This window comes from Pristiophorus japonicus, chromosome 16, assembly GCF_044704955.1.
Source record: "Pristiophorus japonicus isolate sPriJap1 chromosome 16, sPriJap1.hap1, whole genome shotgun sequence".
Lineage (NCBI taxonomy): Eukaryota > Metazoa > Chordata > Chondrichthyes > Pristiophoridae > Pristiophorus > Pristiophorus japonicus.
Genome location: NC_091992.1, coordinates 22,857,420 through 22,879,507, shown reverse-complemented (window position 1 = coordinate 22,879,507; position 22,088 = coordinate 22,857,420). Strand labels below are relative to the sequence as shown.

The 22,088-nt window shown below is 45.6% G+C and overlaps 1 protein-coding gene across 1 annotated transcript in view; it reads left to right on the top strand.

Annotated features, from left to right (window-relative positions):
• The window catches only part of pipox (pipecolic acid oxidase), a 100,052-nt gene extending 81,063 nt beyond the window's left edge, over positions 1 to 18,989 (top strand). The window contains exon 8 of the mRNA XM_070858085.1: positions 17,579 to 18,989. Coding sequence (XP_070714186.1) covers positions 17,579 to 17,709 — 131 coding nt within the window. The 3' untranslated portion in view covers positions 17,710 to 18,989. The remainder of the gene's footprint in view (positions 1 to 17,578) is intronic.
• The last annotated feature ends 3,099 nt before the right edge of the window (positions 18,990 to 22,088 follow it).

Here is a 22,088-nt window from a genome sequence, read left to right as displayed (position 1 = left end):
TCCCCTTAATCTACCCTGCTAGTTACATCCTCAAAAAATTCTAATAGATTTGTCAAACACAGTTTCCCTTTCATAAAACCAGGTTGACTCTACCTAAACATATTGGCCTGAATTTGCGGCCCCTATGGGCGCGTATGACGTGCGCACATGCCCATAGAGACCCTACAAATTCCGGATTTTGACAGATCGTACGCACCTGGAAGTAAAGGGCTTCGATGGATGGAGAGTTGGGCTATTTGCCTAACTTCTGCCCAGCAAATGACCTTGAAATTCTTACGACTGATAAAAGCAGGCCTAAGGCTTGCTTTTATCAACGCAAGGCTTTTAAAGGACAGAAAAATAAAGCATTTTCAATAATTTAAACATTTAAAATCCTGTTAAATAAGTTAAGTTTATTTTTAAACCTTGAAAAATATGTACATTTATTTTTCAAAAGATTAAATGTTTGTTTTAAATAATTAATTAAATTCCATTTTGATTAATTTTAAATATGTGAGATTTATTTTTACATTTATTTTAAGTATTTGTATGTTTTGGCGGGTATTCCAATTCATATTCGTATACGGAATCACCACGAGTATGAATGGGAATACCCCTACTTGGATTGGTTGGGCTGGCCCACGTGATCCCAGGGACGCGTGCAAAACGCTTAGGTCCCTGGAATACGTGGGCCTCTACACAGCCCTTCACATAGAAGCCCAGGACCAGAAGTCTCTGAACGTCCCGGATTACCAGGTAGATTCATAGAAATCTTTCAGGTCGGAACCTCAATTTCTGGGCCATTATGATTTTCTAAGTGCCTTCCTTTACAATGCATTCTTTCGTCACTGGATTACAAAGTGGTCAAAAGGTACATTTACACATAACAAGGCCTTGTGCTTCTTTTCTCACTACTACAATACTCTTAGCATTGAATAGAAACATCATAACTCCCACATACCGGGAAATGCATGTGCAGAGTAACATTGTGTACAAACATGCTTGTTAGGGTTTTATTTTCCGGCAACAGGCCAATCTAACCAGAGATGTGCGCATCACATTTCAGGATTTTTGACTAGGAGGAATTTTGGATTTTTTATATTAAGGTGTTTGTAGGGTCTCTTATTCTTAGCAGTTGACGAGACTGGAGTCCGGTGGTAGTATCCAGGCAAACTTTATTAGCTCAGTTACATCTTGCAGTGACTAAGAATAAAATGCACTCTACTGCGTGTTACAGCTGGAGTTATAGTCGTGAACGTGGGATCTTCCCATTCCCTGAATGGCCCCCTGCTGTTACTGGGGTCAGTTTGTCATCTCCGGATTGGCCGCTGGTTATGACCCAGTTGTCCATTGCAGATAGCAATCGCCTTGGTCATGATGTGATTACCACATCATGCCCCTTCCTCCTGCTGTTCACTGTTTCACAGCATGTTCCTGTTATCTGGTCGGAACAGCGCTTAACCCTGTGACTGTGCTTTGGCCCCAACCACGCTGCAACCTTTTCCATTGTTAGTGAGCACGTACACAGCACGCAGCTACTCTATAATTATAAATTGATTAGGTCCCAGTTAATCAGGTCCCACAATCCCCCCCTTTGATTCCCTCCTTAGCCAGAATCATAACGCCCCGATTATATATATATCCTCTTCTTAAGGTGCAGAAGTGGATGGCGAAAGCCCTCTTTCACATTCCTTATTCCAGGGTTAGTTGTTGTCATCATACGCATAGCCAAACATCTAATCAAAACAAACAAACAGTATAATACTACTATTACAGCAAATATAAATATAATTCCTTGTACCAATAAGCTGCCCATGGAGCCTAGCCATTCTGTGGTCCAGCTCCACAGTGTGGTAGCTGGGGGTTGTTTCAGCTGTTCTATCTCCTTTTTGATGTGGTCTGCTAGGTTGGTAATATCCTCGGAACTATCCGGGATATACGTGCAACATTCGGTGCCGATCAAGGCACATGTCCCTCCCGCCCCCCACCCCCCCCTTCTCCGCCAGGATAAAGTCTAAGGCCATTCGGTTTTGTAAGGCCACTGTGCGAATGGCCACCATTTCGGCGTTTATTTTATGTAGGGCTCCCGTGGTGTCATTAGCCACCTTTTCCAGGACGGATGCCATGTTGATGGACTCCCTTGCTAATTTACCAGTTCCATACCAAGGAACCAGAATGGTGAAGAACCTTTCAGTCTCCATAATCACCCGTTTACTCCTCCGTGGAGAAAACAACCCTGGAAGGGAAGTGGAGTGGTGAATGTAGGGTATCACATAATCCAAATAACAAGATCCTGTCCAGTTCTGTGGCAGCCAGGAATAAGCCCTGTGGCCGCAAATAAAGTAGGTACCGTTGTATGGGGAATATCGGCCACCTCCTATCACTACCCATCCTTGTGTAAAGTTCTGGCCCGGGGTGGTCTTATTCGGGAAATGCAGGAAGCTCTTCATGCTTCCTTTCGTCACATTCACGTTTTGCCTACACGTACTATTCCCCATTCCCTGCCGTCCGGTTTGGTTTCTGATCGGACATAACGACTCTTGTGGCCTTCCTATCCCTGAGATGTTAGTGAGGACCAAGAACGGGGGCTTTAGGGTCTGGTTATAATTGGGCTGATACCACCCCAAAAATGTGTTTAACCCATAACCCGCCGACCGCCATTCAGTCTTTGGTAATCCTACGTCTTCCCCCAGACTATTGGCCCTGTTCTTGTTCGTACGGTTCTGGTTAACAAAAACATTCCGCCATCTCAGATTCATTGAGGGGGACCGGTCTCAAAGGAATTCCTCCCTTTGAATGAGTAGGTACCCGCGTACATACCCAACAACTGGAGATGTTGGTTTCCTTAGCATAGCTATATGCCATGTACATAGAAGTATTTACATGTAGCTCCATGTTACACAGAGGTAGGGTCAGACCCACGAGTACAATCAGTCCAAACATTTTGTTGAGTTCAAAAGTTCAGTTCTTTTAGTCTGTTTCCGATACGGGTGACCGTTTAATGGGCGAGGCGTGGATCCAAGCCGCCTTCCCTTGGATTTTAACTGCCGAGCGGGTCGTCAGTAATACTTCCCACTTGGCCCCCAGCGGTTCTTTGTGTATTTTCTTTACGTAGACCCAAACTCCTGGGACGATATCGTGTCCTCCCTCCGGGGGTTCCCCCCAAGCCGCTTTTACCTGTTGGGAAGCAGAACTGATAGCATTTGTTAAATTCTGGCAATATTCCAACAATGTGTCACTCATCAGGTGATACACTGCTTTTCGCAGATTGATGGTCCCCGGGAGAGACATTGGTCTCCCGGTGATCACCTCAAAAGGGTTTAAGCCCGTGATTCGGTTTGGGGTGGCCCTGATGCTGCACAAGACCATTGGGAGCGCTTGAGGCCACGGGCTCCCCTCTTGGTGGTACTTGGCCAGTCGTTGTTTCAAAGTTCCATTCATACGCTCCACTTGACCTGACGACTGTGGGTGATTAGGGCAATGTAGATTCCATGTGATGTTGAGCAATCTGCGGACCTCTCGGCACACGGCTCCAGTAAAATGGGCCCCCTGATCAGAGTCAATACTTGCGGAGATTCCCCATCTAGGTATATAGTCTTTACACAGCACCTTAGCCGAGTGCGTGGCGGTGCTCCTTCGGGTGGGTACAGCTTCCACCCACCTAGAGAATCGATCCACAATCACTAAGACGTCCGTATACCCCTGACATGAGGGCAATGAGATGTAATCTACTTGTAAATCTCGGAAAGGCCCTGTCGGGGCCGGAGGTCGGAGAAGGGGCATTGTAGTGGAGGGCCCGGGGTTATTTTTCTGGCAAGTGACGCACCTGTCCACCGTGGCTTGAGCGTGTTTCGTAAAACCCTGCCCCACCGGCTCTTCTGGAATTGAGCCGTCATTTGTTGGGGGGGGCTAAGTGCCTCCACGAGTGTATTTGTTGGGCCAAAAAGGGCATTAGCGCTTGTGGTGCCACTGGTTTTCCTGTCTCAGGCTGCCTCCACATTCCATCCACCCATAGCTTTATCCCTTCATTTATCCATTCCCATTTTTCCATCCGGAGACATTCCTCCTGCAATTTTGCCAGATCCTGTGTCAGCGTTCGGGTTCCCAATTGACATACAAAGGTGCTCTTCTCTGGTTCCATTAAGGCGGCTTCCTTAGCTGCCTGGTCGGCCCGTGCGTTCCCTTTAGCCTCATTTGTATTCTCCTTCGTATGGGCCTTGCATTTCAGGATAGATTCCTCCTCTGGCAGCAGTAATGCTTCAAGTAGGTCGCGGACTTCCGCCCCATTCCGTATTGGGGTTCCTGCTGCAGTGAAGAATCCTCTCTTCCACCATAACTGCCCCGAAATCATGTGCCACCCCAAAAGCGTACCTGGAATCCGTGTATATATTAGCTGTTTGTCCCTCGGCCACCCTGCAAGCTTCGGTCAGCGCTCTCAATTCGACCTGCTAAGCGAAGGTTCCAGCGGGGAGCTCCCCCCTTCCTTACTACCTCGTGCAGCGTCGTGACTGCCCAGCCCGCCTTCCGGATTCCATGCTTCACAATTGAGGATCCATCCATAAATAGGATCAAGTCCGGATTGGGTAACGGCTCTTCGGCTGCCGCAGCGGCTCCTTCTGCTTCTTCTCACATGCCCGCACAGTCGTGCTGGTCTTCATACTCTTCTTCAGGCAGGGGGAGCATGGTGACCGGATTAACCGGGCTAGCTCGTACAATATGGAGGTTTGGAGCTTCCAGGATTGTTGTCCATCTGGCTGAGGTCACCTGGGTGGCCCGGTTCATGGATAGCATAGCATGTACTGTATGGGGACACTTGATGATCAGTTTCTGGTCTAAGACTAATCTCGCCGTTACCATTACTGCTCGGCATGTAGCTTCCATGGCCCTCAAGCAACTTCCCCATCCGAGAGCCACTGTGTCCAGTTTGGCCGAGTAGTATCCGATGGGCTTCCGTTGGTCCCCATGTTCTTGAGTCAGGATAGCAGTCATGTATCCTTCTTTTTCATGCACGAATAGGTTGAAGGGCTTCCTGGTGTCTGGGACCCCTAGGGCGGGTGCCGTGCACAGGGCCTGTTTCACTTTTTCAAACGCCTCCTTTTGCTCCTCAGCCAGGGTGATAGCTTCTTTTGAGGTCCGTTTTCCTTTTAGCAGGTCATTCAATGGTTGTGCCAATTGCATGTAGGAATCACCCAGTTCCTATTAAAATTGCACAGACCCAAGAAGGATCGAAGTTCCTGGATCGCGGCGGGCTGTTTCGCCGCGCGAATCACCTCAGTCCTATCCTGGGTCAGTCCCCGCTCTCCCATTTGAGATCTTTTGTCCTCGGTAAATTACTTCTTCCTGGGCTATCTGGGCCTTGGCCACACTGGCCTTGTATCCCTTTTCGACGAGATGGTCCAATAAGGTCAGCGCATCTCGTTCATGCTGTTCTTCCGTGGTGGACGCCAGTAGGATATCATCGACATATTGTATGACCATAGATCCCATCGGGGGGTAGCTCCCTTAAGTGACCCTGGAGGGTCATGTGGAACACTGTTGGGCTGTTGTGAAACCCTTGAGGTAGACGGGTCCAGGTGTATTGCTGTCCCTGGATGGTAAAGGCAAACCACGGCGGCAACTCCGGGGCCAACGGAATTGGACAGAATCCGTTGGCCATATCAATCACGGAGAAGTACTTGTCCTCCGGCGTCAGAGCCTGAAATATAGTGGAGGGATCCGCTACCAACGGGGCTTTTTGGTCAATGCACTGGTTGGCCTTCCGGTAGTCCACTGTCATGCGCCAGGCGTCTTTACCCTTCTGCACTGACCACACGGGGCTGTTGGATGAGCTGTGTGTCTTAACTAGTACCCCTTGTTCTTCTAACTGCCAGATGATGGGTAATATCCCTTGGATTGATGTCGGGCTGATCGGGTATTGTTTGGTGCAAGGAGGTGGAGTCCCGGTGAAGGTAACCGGGTCCATTTTAAGCAAGCTACAGTCATGTTTGTCCTTGGCCCATGTCGGGCGGTCCCTCAGCTCTTCCCTCTGCAGGGATCGGATCGACCATGTGACTTGGCTGTCTTCAAAGTCCAGGGAGGAGTCTATTTTCGTCAAGACATCCATCCCGAGTAGGGATTGTCCCACCGGTCCCACCCAGACCAATGCAGTTACTTCATGTGGTCCCAGAACCAAACACAGTGGCTGGGTTCGGTGGAGTATCAGCTTATGGCCTCCGACTCCATGTGCCGCACGGGTTGTCCCGTCGAGGGGGAATTTATAATTTTCGGGCACGCACGTCAATTCTGCCCCTGTGTCCAAAAAACAATCAATCTCTTGGTCGCCCACTCCCACACTGACACATAGTCCATCCTTGCGCTGATGTATTAATGCTAACAGGGACCCTGCCGGGGAAGGGGTGGGGTCTGAGTTTTTTGCACACTCCAGCAACTGCAGCTGCTGATCGAAGGAAAGTTCTTTAAACCGCTCCATCACCGACTGCCCGTCGGCCTGTTTCGGCCCATCCCTCAGCTTCCCTGGTTGTTCTGTTTCTTCGCTCAGCACGATCGGGCCCGATGTCCCTCTTTACCGCAATAGTTGCACTTTGCCGGCTCTTCCTGATGTCTGTCCCTCCCGATCCTTTGGTTTCCATCCAGTCTGCATTACTCGGGCCTTTGAAGTTAAATCCCGATCTAATTGGCTACACCGGTCTACCAACTGCGCGAAGGAGGTTCCCCGATCTGCCAGGGTCGCCTTCACTAATTTAGATAGTTCTGGTTTCAACCCCGCCATAAAGGTAGCCTTCAAGGGTCTGACTCTTTCGTCATCCATCTGCTCCGCATTTTGATGCAGACCCGAATGTTCCAGCCACGTAGACTTGAATCGCTTCTCATACTCGAGTACCCCCTCTGTGCTTTTTTGCTGGCACACTGCAATCTTACTCCAATCCGTCCTTACCGGCCCGTACTTTCTTAACTACCCTTTCACTTCTCCCCAGGCTGCGTCAATCCCCTGTCCAGTGTCTCCAAGTGCCTCTTTTACTGCCCTCTGGAGTTTACGTGCCGATCATCCCGGCACCATGACGGTCAAAATCTGGACTCCGTCCAAAGGATGGAGTGTGTAAATACTTCACAGTCGATCTAATTGTTCCCAAGTTCTCGACCCCCAACCCCGCCTTTTTCGGGTGTTGGAGTTCTTTAGACCATTTATCTTTTTTCGGGTTCCGCGGCTATGTGAACAATCATATTCTCATATTTTTGTTTGCGCTTCTTAGTTCAGCCTTCCGTCTTGGTCATCCTCTCTACTTTAAGTCTCGTTGTTTTTAGTGGGGCTAATATAGGGCTAACACCACTGCTGTCCAAGGATAAGGGGTAAGCCATTTAGGACTGAGATGAGGAGAAACTTCTTCACCCAGAGAGTGGTGAACCTGTGGAATTCTCTACCACAGAAAGTTGTTGAGGCCAATTCACTAAATATATTCAAAAAGGAGTTAGATGTAGTCTAGGGGGATCAAGGGGTATGGCAAGAAAGCAGAAAATGGGTACTGAAGTTGCATGTTCAGCCATGAACTCATTGAATGGCGGTGCAGGCTCGAAGGGCCGAATGGCCTACTCCTGCACCTATTTTCTATGTTTCTATGCCCCTTCCTCCTGTTGTTCACTGTTTCGCAGCATGTTCCTGTTATCTGGTCGGAACAGCGCTTAACCCTGTGACTGTGCTTTGGCCCCAACCACGCTGCAACCTTTTCCATTGTTAGTGAGCACGTACACAGCACGCAGCTACTCTATAATTATAAATGAATCAGGTCCCAGTTAATCAGGTCCCACAGTGTTGCTATTCAGTTTAACTCACAAAGGAGTTAAATCCATAGAACACACAAATTATGGGAAGGCAAATTTGATCTTGTTTAAGGGTCTATCCAGGATGGTGTTTCTTGCATACCACATCAGTTTGAGACATTGATGTTTGTTAACACAGTGCAGAGAGGAACGTGGGTGTAATATTAGAATGGCCTCTCCTCACAGAGCACAGCAGGGGTAGGAAATGGGGCAGTGGCCAGGAGTGCAGAACAGGGAGAAACAGCACCAATATCCTAGTACTGTCGTCCGTAGCCCAAAGAAACACATCCAATGTCATATTGGGTCGGGCAAAATGCAGGCATCCCTGGCGGCTGCCATAAACAGGCCCCTTGCATATGATAATTAGGGGCCTAATGCCTGTTTCAGGACTTCTCCCAGAAATTCGTTATAGCGGAGCAGAAAATGCTCCACTCGCTCTTGGTTTCTTCAGCGGCCCAATCAGTGGTTCTTAAAGGGACCGCTGGAGATCACCAAAAAGGGAAGTATTTTTCTTTTAAACTTGCCTTGCTGTGGAACCCTGGGTTGCGGGTGTGGTTCTCCCTGCTCCAGAGCACTAGCCCTCCCCTCCCGTTCTCCTCCCATATCCTTCCAGACTTACCTGAGGGCCGATAGCAAACTACCACTGCACGCCCGGTAGCGGCTGCAGATCATCGGCCCAAAGCCCAATTTCTGGCAAGACTCGGCGAGTGCGTCCAGGACGCTGACCACTCTCCGCCCGAAAAATGGCCCAAAAGGAATTTCTAGGCCTAATTACACTGGAGGGGGTGGGTTGGTCTCAGCACATTTAGGGGGTCTTAGCATTCGGAGGGGGGGGGCGCGGGATCTCTTAAATCAGGGGGAGATAAAAGATGGAGACTGATGAATGGGAGTTCAGGGGAGAGATGGAGACTGGGCAATGGGGGCTTTGGGGGGAAATGGAGACTGGGGAATGGGGACTGTGGTATGGGGAGAACTGGGGAATTGGGGCTCGGGGAGAGATGGAAACAAAATAAAGATCTTTTTAACTCAGCCCTCCAATGCTCAGCATGGAAATATCTTACACAACACCTCGAACACATGAGAAATGGAGAGAGACCTTCATTATCCACTGATAATCCCTTGTGAGTTATTGGTCTTTCACAGAAGTGATAGTCATCAGCATAATATCCCTTTATAATACTGTGTATATTTTATTTCTTGACACTGAACTGCAGATAAAAGCATTGAATAATAAAAGTACTGGTAATGCAGTGTTACACAGGAACAAGCATCGGTCATTCAGCCCCTCAAGCCGGATTCGATTAGGTCAAGGCTGATCTGCACCTCAACTCCATTCTCCTGCCTTTGCTTCATATCCCTTGAGATGCTTGTATCAAGCCTGTATTCTCTGGAATATGAAAGGTTAAGGGATGATTTGAAAGGAATTAACAGGGTAGAAAGAGAGAATTTTTTTCCCACTTGGTGAGGGCGTCTAGGACAAGGGGACATAACCTTAACAGCAGAGCCAGGCCATTCAGGAGAGAGGTGAGGAAACATTTCTTCAAACAGAGGGTAGTAGAAGTGTGGAACTCTCTCCCACAAAAAAAGCAGTAGATACTAGCTCAATTAATAATTTTAAATTGGAGATCAATAGATTTGTGCGAGCCAAGGGTATTAAGGGATATGGAGCTAATGTGGGTGGATGGATTGAGGTTATAGATCAGCCATGATCTCATTGAATGGTGGAACAGGCTCGAGGGGCTGAATTGCTTTCCCCTTTTCCTGTGTACATAACAATAATCTATTGAAAGCTTCAATTGTCAACATCCACAGCCTTTTGGGAGAGAAAGTTCCAGACTGGTGTGAAAAAGTGGTTCCTGATTTCGCCCCTGAATGGTCCGGCTTCAAGCCTCTCCGCCTCTCTATCCTTCTTCAAACCTACCTCGTTGACCATGCTTTTGGTCACCTGCACTAATTTCTACTTTTGTGGCTTGGTGTCAATTTTTAGCTCATAACACTCCTGTGAAGAGCCTTGGGACATTTTACTATGTGTTGGGTGTTGGTTATGTCCCCTTGTTCTTAATACCCCCACCAGAGGAAAGGATTTCTTCATATCTATCCTATCAAATCTTTTTAACATTTTAAACATCTCGATCAGATCACTCCTCAATCTTCTATACTCGAGGGAATACAAGCCGAGTTTATGCAATCTATCCTCATAATTCAACCATCTAAGCCCCAGTATCATTCTGGCGAATCTGCACTGCACCCACAGATTCTTCATATATCCTTCATGAGGTGAGGTGTGCAAAACTGAATGCAGCACTCCAGATGAGGTCTAACCATATCTCTCCAACTGAAACATAACATCTGCCCCTTTGTATCCCAGCCCCTTCAGATAAAAGCCAGCATTCCATTCGTCTTTTTGATTGTTAACAACAATTTGTATTTATATAGCGCCTTTAACTTGGTAAAATGTCCCAAGGCGCTTCTCAGCAGTGTTATAAGACAAAAAATTTGATACTGAGCCATATAAGAAATGAGGGCAGATGACCAAAAGCTTGTTCAAAGAGATAGATTTTAAGGAGCGTCTGAAAGGAGGAAAGAGAGGTAGAGAGGTGGAGAGGTTTGGGCAGGGAGTTCCAGAGTTTGGGGCCTAGGCAGCTGAAGGCACAGCCACCGATAGTTGATCGATTATAATCAGGGATGCTCAAGAGACCAGAATTAGAGGAGCACGAATATCTCAGGCATGGGGAGGTGGGGGGGGGGGGGGGGCAGGGTGGATGAGGTTACAGAGATAGGGAGGGGCAAGGCCATGGGGGATTTGAAAGCAATGATGAGAATTTTAAAATTGAGGTGTTGCTTATGTAGGTCAGCGAGCACGAGATGATGGGTGAACGGGTGTTGGTGTGAGTTAGGACAAGGGCAGCTGAGTTTTGGATGACCTTAAGTTTACATATGGTAGAATGCAGGAGGCCAGCCAGGAGTGCATTGGAATAGTCAAGTCTAGAGGGAACAAAGGCATGGATGAGGATTTCAGCAGCAGATGAGCTGAGGCAGAGGTGGAGATGGGCGATATTATGGAAGTGGAAATAGGTGGTCTTAGTTATGCCACGATGTGGTCAGAAGCTCATTTCAGGGTCAAATATGCAACCAAGATTGCGAACAGTCTGGTTCAGCATCAGACAGATCCTAGGGAGAGGGATGGAGTCAGTGCCTAGAGATTCAAGTTTGTGGCGGGGACCGAAGACAATGGATTTGGTCTTCCCAATATTTAATTGGAGAAAATTTCTGCTCATCCAGTACTGGATGTTGGACAAGCAATCTGACAATTTAGAGACCATGGAGGGGTCGAGAGAAGTGATGGTGAGGTAGCGTTGGGGGTTGTCAGCATACACATGGAAACTGACACTGTGTTTTCAAATGATGTTGCCAAGGGGAAGCATGTAGAAGAGAAATAGGTGGGGGCCATGGGAAGATCCTTGGGGGATACCAGAAGTAACGATGCGGGAGTGGGAAGAGAAGCCATTGCAGGTGATTTTCTGGCTATGATTAAATAGATAAGCCTGGACCAGGCGAGTGCAGACCTAGCCAGCTGGACGATGGTGGAGAGGCGTTGGAGATGGATGGAGTGGTCAGCCATTTCAAAGGCTGCAGACAGGTCGGGAAGGACGAGGAGAAATAGCTTACCTTTGTCACAGTCACAAAGAATGTCATCTGTGATTTTGATGAGAGCCATTTAGGTACTGTGGCAGAGGTGGAAATCAGACTGGAGCGATTTAAACATGGAGTTCCAGGAAAGATGGGCACGGACATACCTTGAGGTCTTCTATCCTCCATTATTATCCTCCTCTTTACATTATATTGACTCAACTGCACTCAGTGCAAAATTAAGAAGTTCATATGTATTAGTTTTATTAAGAGAATTTTGAATTGTTATATTTTTGTGGGACCCTAACAAGTTGCATTGGTTTTGCTATTCCAGCTATATTAAAAGTCTGTCTAGATATCACTGTGTTGGATTATATACTTGTTTTTTTTTCAATTTTTGTCCAGTTTAAAAGATTTTCTAGTTTGTCTCGAAACTTGTAATTTTTTTTTTAAGCTGGCAAATCCATCATGGTGTTACAGCAAGTTAGAGGTTTTATTATACTAAGTAATGCAAAGTAGTATTATCAGGGATACAATTTATCACCATTGGGCATAGCTTAAGGTGTCATAGACCAGCATTACTTCGAAAGGATCCCAAGGTCTGGGGAAACAAGGAGTGATTTTTCATTGTTCTTGGGACAACCCAACAAAGGAATAGGAATATTCCAACAGGTCCTGGGATCTGGAATCACTGGGAAAGCAATCCTGTGAAAGGGCAGAAAAGAGTCATGGGGTCTGGGAGCATTAGGGTCACCCTGTGATCAGGAAGCACATGGAATATGATCTTGGAGTTTGTAAGCACTGAGCGGAGAGTCATGGGATCTGGTAGCGGGAGACCGTGGAAAAGTCCTGTGGAAAGGGCTCCTGTGATCCAACTGGATTGGAAAGGGGCGTGGGAACTTTGGAACACAAAGTCTGGCAGAATTTTGGACTGCTGCAATCTAGCAGTATTGGGTGGGCAGGGCCGAGCATCCTCGTGAGGGTGAGGGAATGAGAAGAATGGGACGCAAACTCACCCTAAGCCCCAATTCCCCATCACAGTCTCACTGATCAGCCTTATCCCAGCCACTGTTGCACCATCAGACACCCGACCACTACTGCGTTCCTCATCATTAACCAATTCTTGGTTTTACATTCTGTCTTCAAGCAATTAGTGCATGCTTACTGTATTTGTTGACTTATACAGCCTATTTAATAATCAAATTTCAATGAAGAAAAAATACTTTATAACATGCTCAAAAGTAAAAACTCCATTAGAACATAAGAACATAAGAAATAGGAGCAGGCCACACAGCCCCTCAAGCCTGCTCCACCATTTAATACGATCATGGCTGATCCGATCATGGACTCAGGTCCACTTCCCTGCCTACTCTCCATAACCCCTTAATCCCTTATCGGTTAAGAAACTGTCTTAAACTTATTCAATGTCCCGGCTTCCACAGCTCTCTGATTTACAACCCCCGGAGAAGAAATTCCTCCTCATCTCAGTTTTAGCTGAATGTTCAACCTTTCAACCGAAAAAGAGATCCATTCTTCATAAGCAGTCTTTGTTGACAGATAGGAAAACAAATAATCCGTCACTGTTGGTAATGACAAGTCTGTTAAACCAGAGGTCTCGTCAAACTGAACATTTCTAATTGTTAATATTTTAAATAAAACCTACCTGACATAAACCCTTGACAATTCAACCTCCAGTATCTGGAGAAAGCACAGAAGTTCACCAATCAATGGGGACTCCCATCTGCTTCAACTCAGAAGCCTCCTGATTCATGCTGGGAAATTCTCCAATCCGCACATGCTCAGAATGCACAGCTGTGGTTGTACACACTGCAAAATAACAAACTCCAGTTGAACCTTAACTTTTTGAGTCGGGCCGAAGCCATGAAGTAAAAACTTTAAGGGAGATATTAGAATGTGCAAAAGATAATAATTCTTAGCTGATTTCTGGTAAGAGATTAAATCATCCTCCGCCCTCCCCCCCCCCAACAACAACAACTTGTATTTATATATCGCCTTTAACGTAGTGAAACGTCCCGAGGTGCTTCACAGGTGTATTATAAGATAAAATTTTTTGACACCAAGCCACCTAAGGAGAAATTAGGGCAGGTGAGCAAAAGCTTGGTTAAAGAGGTAGGTTTTAAAGCACATCTTAAAGGAGGAAAAAGAGATAGAGAGGCAAAGAAGTTTAGGCAGGGAGTTCCAGAGTTTGGGGCCTTGGCAACAGAAGGCATGGCCCCCAACGGTAACAGTCTCTGTCACAGGTGGGACAGACAGTCGTTGAAGGAAAGGGTGGGTGGGACTGGTTTGCCTCATGCTCCTTCCACTGCCTGCGCTTGTTTTCTGCATGCTCTCAGCGACGAGATTCGAGGTGCTCAGCACCCTCCCGGATGCTCTTCCTCCACTTAGGGCAGTCTTTCACCAGGGACGGTGGGGATGTTGCATTTCATCAAGGAGGCTTTGAGGGTGTCCTTGAAATGCCTCCTCTGCCCACCTGGGGCTCGCTTGCCATGTAGTTCAGAGTAGAGCGCTTGCTTTGGGAATCTTGTGTCAGGCATGCGAACAATATGGCACGCCCAACGGAGCTGGTTGAGTGTGGTCAGTGCTTCGATGCTGGGGATGTTGGCCTGATCGAGGACGCCAACGTTGGTGCGTCTGTCCTCCCAGGGGATTTGCAGGATCTTGCGGAGACATAGTTGGTGGTATTTCTCCAGTGATTTGAGGTGCCTACTGTATGTGGTCCACGTCACTGAGCCATACAGGAGGGCAGGTATCACTATGGCCCTGTAGACCATGAGCTTGGTGGCATTTTCGGACATTATACTCTATCTGCCAAATTTTTGCCCACTCACTTAGCCTGTCTATATCCCTTTGCAGATTTTTATGACCCCCTCGCAATTTTCTTTCCCACCCATTTTTGTAAGATCAGCAAACTTGGCTACATTATACTCGGTCCCTTCTTCCAAGTCATTAATATAGATTGTAAATAGTTGAGGACCCAGCACCAATCCCTGCGGCACAGTTACCGTTTGCCAAATGGAAAATGACCCGTTTATCCAGATTCTCTGTTTTCTGTTGGTTAGCCAATCCTCTATCCATGCTAATACATTACCCCCAACCCCGTGAACTTTTATCTTGTGCAGTAACCTTTTATGTGGCATCTTATCGAATGCCTTCTGGAAATCCAAATACACTACATCCACTGGATCCCCCTTATCCACCCTGCTCATTACATCCTCAAAGAACCCCAGCAAGTTTGTCAAACACGATTTTGCTTTCATAAACCCATGCTGACTCTGCTTGATTGAATTATGCTTTTCCAAATGTCCTGCTACTGCTTCCTTAATACTGGACTCCAGCATTTTCCCAATGACAGATATTAGGCTAACCGATCTATAGTTTCCTACATTCTGTCTGCCTCCTTTTTTAAATAGGGGCGTTACATTTGCAGTTTTCCAATTTGCTGGGACCTCCCCAGAATTGAGGGAGTTTTGGTAAATTACAACCAATGCATCCACTATCCCTGCACCCACTTCTTTTAGGACCTTGCATCCGTAAGCTTGAGGAACAGCACCTCATCTTTCGATTAGTCACTTTACAGCCTTCTGGACTCAACATCAAGTTCAACAATTCCAGACCATAACCTCTGCCCCCATTTTTTTTCACGTTAGCTGTTGATGTTTCTTCCGATCCCATTTACACCTCATCCAGACTCATCTTTTGTTTCTTAACTTGTCCAATTACCATCTCCTTTTGCCTAGCACCATCATCCCATTTGTCTTTTCATCTCTCCTGCCTTCCATCCTATCACAGACCTTCCCTTTTGTTCTTTCCTGCCCTCCCTCCTTTCCCTGCTCCTACACTTGATTAAAAATCTGTTACATCTCTAACTTTTTCCACTTCTGACGAACGGTCATCGACCAGAAACATTAACTCTGTTTCTCTCTCCACAGATGCTTTATTGTTTTTATTTCAGATTTTCTACATCTACAGTATTTTGCTTTTGACCTAAAACAGATTATCTGGTCATTTTCACATTGCTGTTTGTGGAAGTTTGCGGAGCTCAAATTGGCTGCTGCGTCGCCTACATTGTAAGAGTTACGACGCTTCAAAAGTACTTCATTGGCTGTCATCATCATCATAGGCAGTCCCTCGGAATCGAGGAAGACTTGCTTATATTCTTAACATGAGTTCTTAGGTGGCTGATCAGTCCAATACGAGAACCACAGTCTCTGTCACGTGGGGCAGATAGTCGTTGAGGGAAGGGATGGGTGGGACTGATTTGCCGCACGCTCTTTCCGCTGTCTGCACTTGATTTCTGCACGCTCTCGCCGACGAGACTCGAGGTGCTCAGCGCTCTCCCGGATGCGCTTCCTCCACTTAGGGCGGTCTTTGGCCAGAGTCTCCCAGGTGTCAGTGGGGATGTTGCACTTTATCAGGGAGGCTTTGAGGGTGTCCTTGTAGTGTTTCCGCTGCCCACCTTTTGCTCGTTGCCGTGAAGAAGTTCCGAGTAGAGCGCTTGCTTTGGGAGTCTCGTGTCTGCCATACGAATATGTGGCCTGCCCAGCGGAGCTGATCAAGTGTGGTCAGTGCTTCGATGTTGGGGATGTTGGTCTGGTCGAGGACGCCAATGTTGGTGAGGGGATTTGTAGGATTTTGCAGAGACATCATTGATGATATTTTTCCAGCGACTTGGTGTCTACTGTACATGGTCCATGTTTCTGAGCCACACAGGAGGGTGGGTATTACTACAGCCCTGTAGACCATGAGCTTGGTGGCAGTTTTGAGGGCCTGGTCTTCAAACACTCTTTTCCTCAGGCGGCCGAAGGCTGCACTGGCAGACGGGAGGCGGTGTTGGATCTTTTCATCGATGCCTGCTCACGTTGATAGGAGACTCCCGAGGTATGGGAAATGGTCCATGTTGTCCAGGGCCGCGCCGTGGATCTCGATGACTGGGGAGCAGTGCTGTGCGGCGAGGACAGGCTGGTGGAAGACCTTTGTCTTATGGATATTTAACGGAAGGCCTATGCTTTCATATGCCTCAGTAAATACGTTGACTATGTCCTGGAGTTCAGCCTCTGTATGTCCGTAGACGCAGGCGTCATCCGCGTACTGTAGCTCGATGACAGAGGTTGGGGTGGTCTTAGACCTGGCCTGGAGACGGCGTAGGTTGAACAGCTTCCCACTAGTTCTGTAATTTAGTTCCACTCCAGCGGGGTGCTTGTCGACTGTGAGGTGGAGCAGGCAGCGAGGAAGGTTGTGAAGAGGGTTGGGTGATAATACAGCCCTATTTGACCCCGGTCCAGACATGGATTTGGTCTGTAATGGATCCGTTGGTAAGGATCACGACCTGCATGTCGTCGTGGAGCAGACGGAGGATGGTGACAAACTTTTGGGCGCATCCGAAATGGAGGACACTCCATAAACCGTCGCGGTCGACAGTGTCAAAGGCCTTTGTAAGGTCGAAGAAGGCCATGTATAGGGGCTGGTGCAGTTTCCTACATTTTTCCTGCAGCTGTTGCGCTGCAAAAATCATGTCCGTTGTGCCCTGTAGGGGACAAAATCCGCACTGTGACTCCGGGAGGAGCTCCTTTGGGAAGACTAAGGTTGTGAAAGTCTTTCTGTAAAGTTACTTACTTGAGCTGTCCTGATCCCATCTGCCCAACGTCAGTGGGGTCCTACTTTGAAATATGCAGATCAGGGTCCGATATGCACATCTTTGGGCCCCATCTATGATTTTAATTCTGGCCTGAGCGGGATAAACTCTGGGGCTTTCCCGCCAGGCTGAAGAGTGGTGACCTGCTCAGAAGAAGAGATCCAAGCAAGTAAGGTTTTTGCTTTCCTTTGTGGGGCCAGTAGGAGCAGGAGTCCCGGACTGCTGTAATCAGGGCTTCCGTTGCATTTGAGATTGCAGACCCAAAGCATCTCCGAGGACAATTCCCACCATTTCCTCAGTCTAGAATGGCAGCTTCATTGGGTTTAATAGTTCAGTATTTTGAGTGAACTGAACAAAGGCATCATGGGAATGTTGTTTTGGTATTTACTCCACCTAATTGGGGACAGTCACTTGGTGAATTATTGGAATATAGTCATTGCCTAAACTTTGAATGAAAGAATGAATTATAATTAAGAGCTTTCCACTCCTTTTGTTTTTTAGGTCACGGTTTCAAACTTGCCCCAGTGGTTGGAAAAGTCCTCTGTGAGCTCAGCATTGGAAAGAAACCCTCCTACAATCTTTCTCCTTTCAAAATTCAGCGTTTCCAGAACAACTTAAAATCTTTGCTGTAGGGCAATAGTGCCAAGAAATGAAGATTTAAAATTATTTTTTCACCTGAAAATAATAGTGCAAAGAATAGATTTTGATTAGGAGGTGGAGGGTATATGGAGTTCCATCCAGCATCTTGAAAAACAGGAAAAACTACAACTGGTTATCTTAAAAAGGTTGGATTATAATGGCTGGAATTTAGCCAGTATTCTGAACGAGGTAACTTAGAGCTGATCATGTCACAATCATTTAGGGGCATTTTATTGTTTGATGGAAAAGGACACGAGAGCTTTGCACAGCGCAAGACAGTTTTCATCGGCAGCATTCTGATAAAAATCAGCAATAGTCGACAGAAGCACCTGAAGGCCAAGTTACTGTGTATCAAAGATAATTAACTCCAGCAGCTGAAATTGAACCTTGATCTATTAATTCTTTAAAATTCAGTTTAGGAACAGTCATTCAATGAAGAGTCATAAGAAAATAGCCTCAATTCACTACAGCAGACACATAGCAGTTTACAGATGAAGTTAATGGGAGTGACTTTTTTTTGTGCTCATTTAAAACAAGCTAATGTTAAGCAAACTTTTGCAGAGTGCAAGGCTAACCATAGAGTAAGCTGGAGTTACTGATCATTGGGATGTTTTGTGTTGTACATGTTATTGTCTCCCCTGACTCTTATACTGCTCAATAATTGGCTGCTGGGAATGACCCAGGATGACTGTCTCTCTAAAATTGATGACAATCCTCCCTCGCTGTGAGGAAACATCTGGCCTCTGCTTGGTGGCCCCCAGCAAATTAAAAAATGGTCAAAATGATGTCTGACTGTGTAGAGAATTACAGCCACAGGAGTATTCTGCCCCTGTATAGTACAGCAATGTTAGCCATTCAGTGCACAGCACTGTGATGAGAATTCTCTTTTCCTTGCTTCCATGCAAGAAAAGTCAGGGTTTCACATAATGAGCACCTAGTCCGTTGCGATCAGTAACAATAGTCGATCAAGTTGGGGTTGGCTGGGGTTGTTGCTTCTGGCTGTTCACTCACCTTATCTGTAGTATGGGTAACAAATAAACTTTAGATTTTGGGTCCTAATTCCCTGAAACAGTAACACATAAGGATATCCTGAAAGCTCTGAAGAAAGGTAGGTGAGCTATCTGCAAAGTACCTTTGCTCCAGCGAGCACAAATAAAACACAGCAATGTTAAGCAACTTTGCAGCTTATCCAAAATACTGATTCTGATGAATTTGTTCTTTTGCCAATAGAGGAAAAGCTGTGACAACTGCCTTATTTATAGCAATTTGTAAACAAACAAACAATAAAGATGATCTCACTGCACAGAGAAGTCCACCATTTTGTGATCAGCAGAGCAGGAGGAGGAGGTGATCAGCTTCTGTCATGTTAGTATGCCTGACACAATAACCAATAATGCACCGACAATCATTTTAAGAAACACTTTAATCCACTGTTAACTTTGGTTTATATTTCAGTTGCAAAGACTCATAAAATGGCTGATTAGAGATGTGCTAAGATAGTGTTTTTTTTAAGCCAGTAGATTTCCCGTGATGCTGCTTAGTAAGTTGAAGAGTCGTGTTTTATAAGGACAGAATTACGATATCACATATTACACAATATTATATTATTCTTTGGCTGAAGCAAAACTATATGTACCTTGGTGTCCCTTTAAGATCACAGCTTCTAATTGTTTTCAGCAATTAGACCTTAATTGTTTTTCGGCAGACCGTCAGGTCAATTAGAGCTCAGACTGGTGTAAACGTAGGACTCCTTAAGTGAATGAGAGGCTGACGTTAGTGGGAAATTATCTCTTGTAAAATAATTGACTTTTCATCAGTGTTATGTAGAAATGTGCATGTGATAGCTGCACAGGTTTTCATTCAGGTTCATATACAGTTTAGTAGACAAGGAACATTTTTTGTTGTTGTGCATAACTAAGGACTTAAATAGTACTCCTTTTTTGATTTGGATGAATGGTAAATTATGCACTCTGCCTTCATGTTGCCTACAGTACTCTGCCCCCATTCATAATGGAACTGGAGAATACCAACTCCACAAAAGCTTGCTCTTAGGCTACCTCTGACTGAACTATAACATTCCTCAATGAGAGGCACTCTTAAGTAGGTCCCTTTGTAATTTAGGCTTATGCAATAGGTCCACTAGAATACCCTTCTTTATTCTTTAAGTCTGCTCAAAGCTGACTTTTTCTATGGCAAACAAAACTGATTTTATTGGGCTCCTCTATGTTATTATTCACTAATATACACTTAATCAAATTTCTGCAAGGAACAAGAATTTTGTACTTCAGATATAGATTCTCTACAACTACAAGAGTACATTTATTCATTAGTTTTGATAACCTGGGACTCTATAAAATGAAAGTAACTTCATTAAATGATGTTTATTAGACTGGGCAAACATGTATTGTTATACAAATCATTAATTAGTCTGCAGTTAGAACACTTCATGTAGAATAGTACAGCACAGGAGGCCATTTGGCCCGTCAAGTCTGCACTTTCGAAGAGCATCTCAGTTAGTCCTGCTTTTTTTCTCCTGCAATTCTTTCTCTGTCAAGTATTCATCCAATTTCCTTTTGAAGGCTACTATTGAATCTGTATCCACCAGCCTATCAAGCAGTGCATTCCAATTCCAAACCACTCGTTGCAGAATAAAGTTTTTCCTCATGTCACCTCCGGTTCTTTTGCCAATCACCTTAAATCTGTGCTCTTTTGTTATCAACCCTTCAGCCATTGAAAAAAAGTTTCTCTTTATTTACTCCAACTAAACCCTTCATAATTTTAAACGTATATATCAAATCTCATCTTAGCCTTCTCTGCTCTAAGAACAACACTTTGTCCAGTTTTAGGTACAATACTTTAGAAAGGATACGAAGGTGCTGGAGAGTGAGCAAAAAAGATTCACTGAGATGGTACCAAAGCTGAGATGTTATTTACAAAAAGAGAGTAGAGAAACTGGGGCACTTTTCATTAAAACAGAGGATAATCTGATAGAGATGTTCAAAATTATGAAGGATTTTGATAAGGTAAATAGGGAAAAGCTACCAGTTAGCAAGTAACTAGAGGTATTATATTTAAGATCATCATTAGGAGAATCTTATGCCATCCACCACCTCAACAGGGGGTTGCTAGAATATGGAATCTGAGGTTGTCATATATTTCCTATTCATCAGCATTCCTCACCTTGATGAGCAAAAAACCCCCATTTTTTTTTTTAGAATTGGACCAACTTTGTAACGTACCCATAGATCCCAATAATTAAAATGTTCACTTTACTTCGAGGTCAGGACCCAGATTTGCTTGCAGTCATCCAAAAATGTGGAGAGATTAGTCAGTTAATAGAACATCGTCACTGTCGGATTTGTTTTTGTCTCCATCAGTGTTCAACTCAACAGCTTGCTACAAAACTGATGCACCTCAGGCCAGTTTAAAGTTTTATTCAATTCTTACAGGAGTTCTATGGTGAAATTTTAAAAAAGTACACTTTGCAGGTTACACCAGTATTGTGCTGGAGTATACAGTATAGGACTGCTTTCAAACTAACATGACTTGCTGGGATAGAACTGAATCAAAAATAGAAGTTCCTGTGGTTCGGGAGAAGGAAACATCTACAAGTGGCAGGAACGCAATCAGAAAAAGTGAAACCCAACAGATTAGGAATAATGGTCCGAACAAACAATATTGTTTTGTTTCTGTTCAGCCTTGAAGTAAACTAACTATAATGAAAAATGTTGCAGAATAAAATTCCTAAACCTTAGAGAGGTTGCTAAAAGCCATTCTACATTATGACCGTCTTTGTTCAAAATTGCCTAAATGTGCACATTTCAGCGTTTATAATTTAATAGACTGTGCAACTGCTATCAAAGAGAGGTCACTGGCAGCTGTGTCTCACTGGGTAGCACACTCAGTCAGAAGGTTGTGAGTTCAAGTCCCACTCCAGGAACTTGACCACATAAATCTAAGCTGACACTTCAATGCAGGGTGGGCAGTCACAGCAGGAGGGAGCGAAGGAGCGGCAAGAGTTTGTAGACAGGGGCCCAGAAGAGGTGCAAGTCTTGGCCCAGAAGAGGTGAGGGCGCTTTGTCCGTGCAGCAGAGCTGGTCTCCAGTCATCTTGGGTAATCTTTGCCACTGGACCAAGACATAGCTCTGTCAAGCCTGTGTGTTTTGGCTGGTGTGCAACAATTTTTTTTTAAATCCAAGCACAGGCATCTTCCACCCTCCAAGATGTCATTCGGGATCTGGAATATTAGGTCCTTCATTGAAATACCTGAAAACTCATTCCTTTTTGGTGTGGAAGCAAGTCATCCTCGCTTCGGGGGACTGCCTATGATGATGCACTGTCAGAGGTGTTATCTTTTGGATGTCTCAGGTGG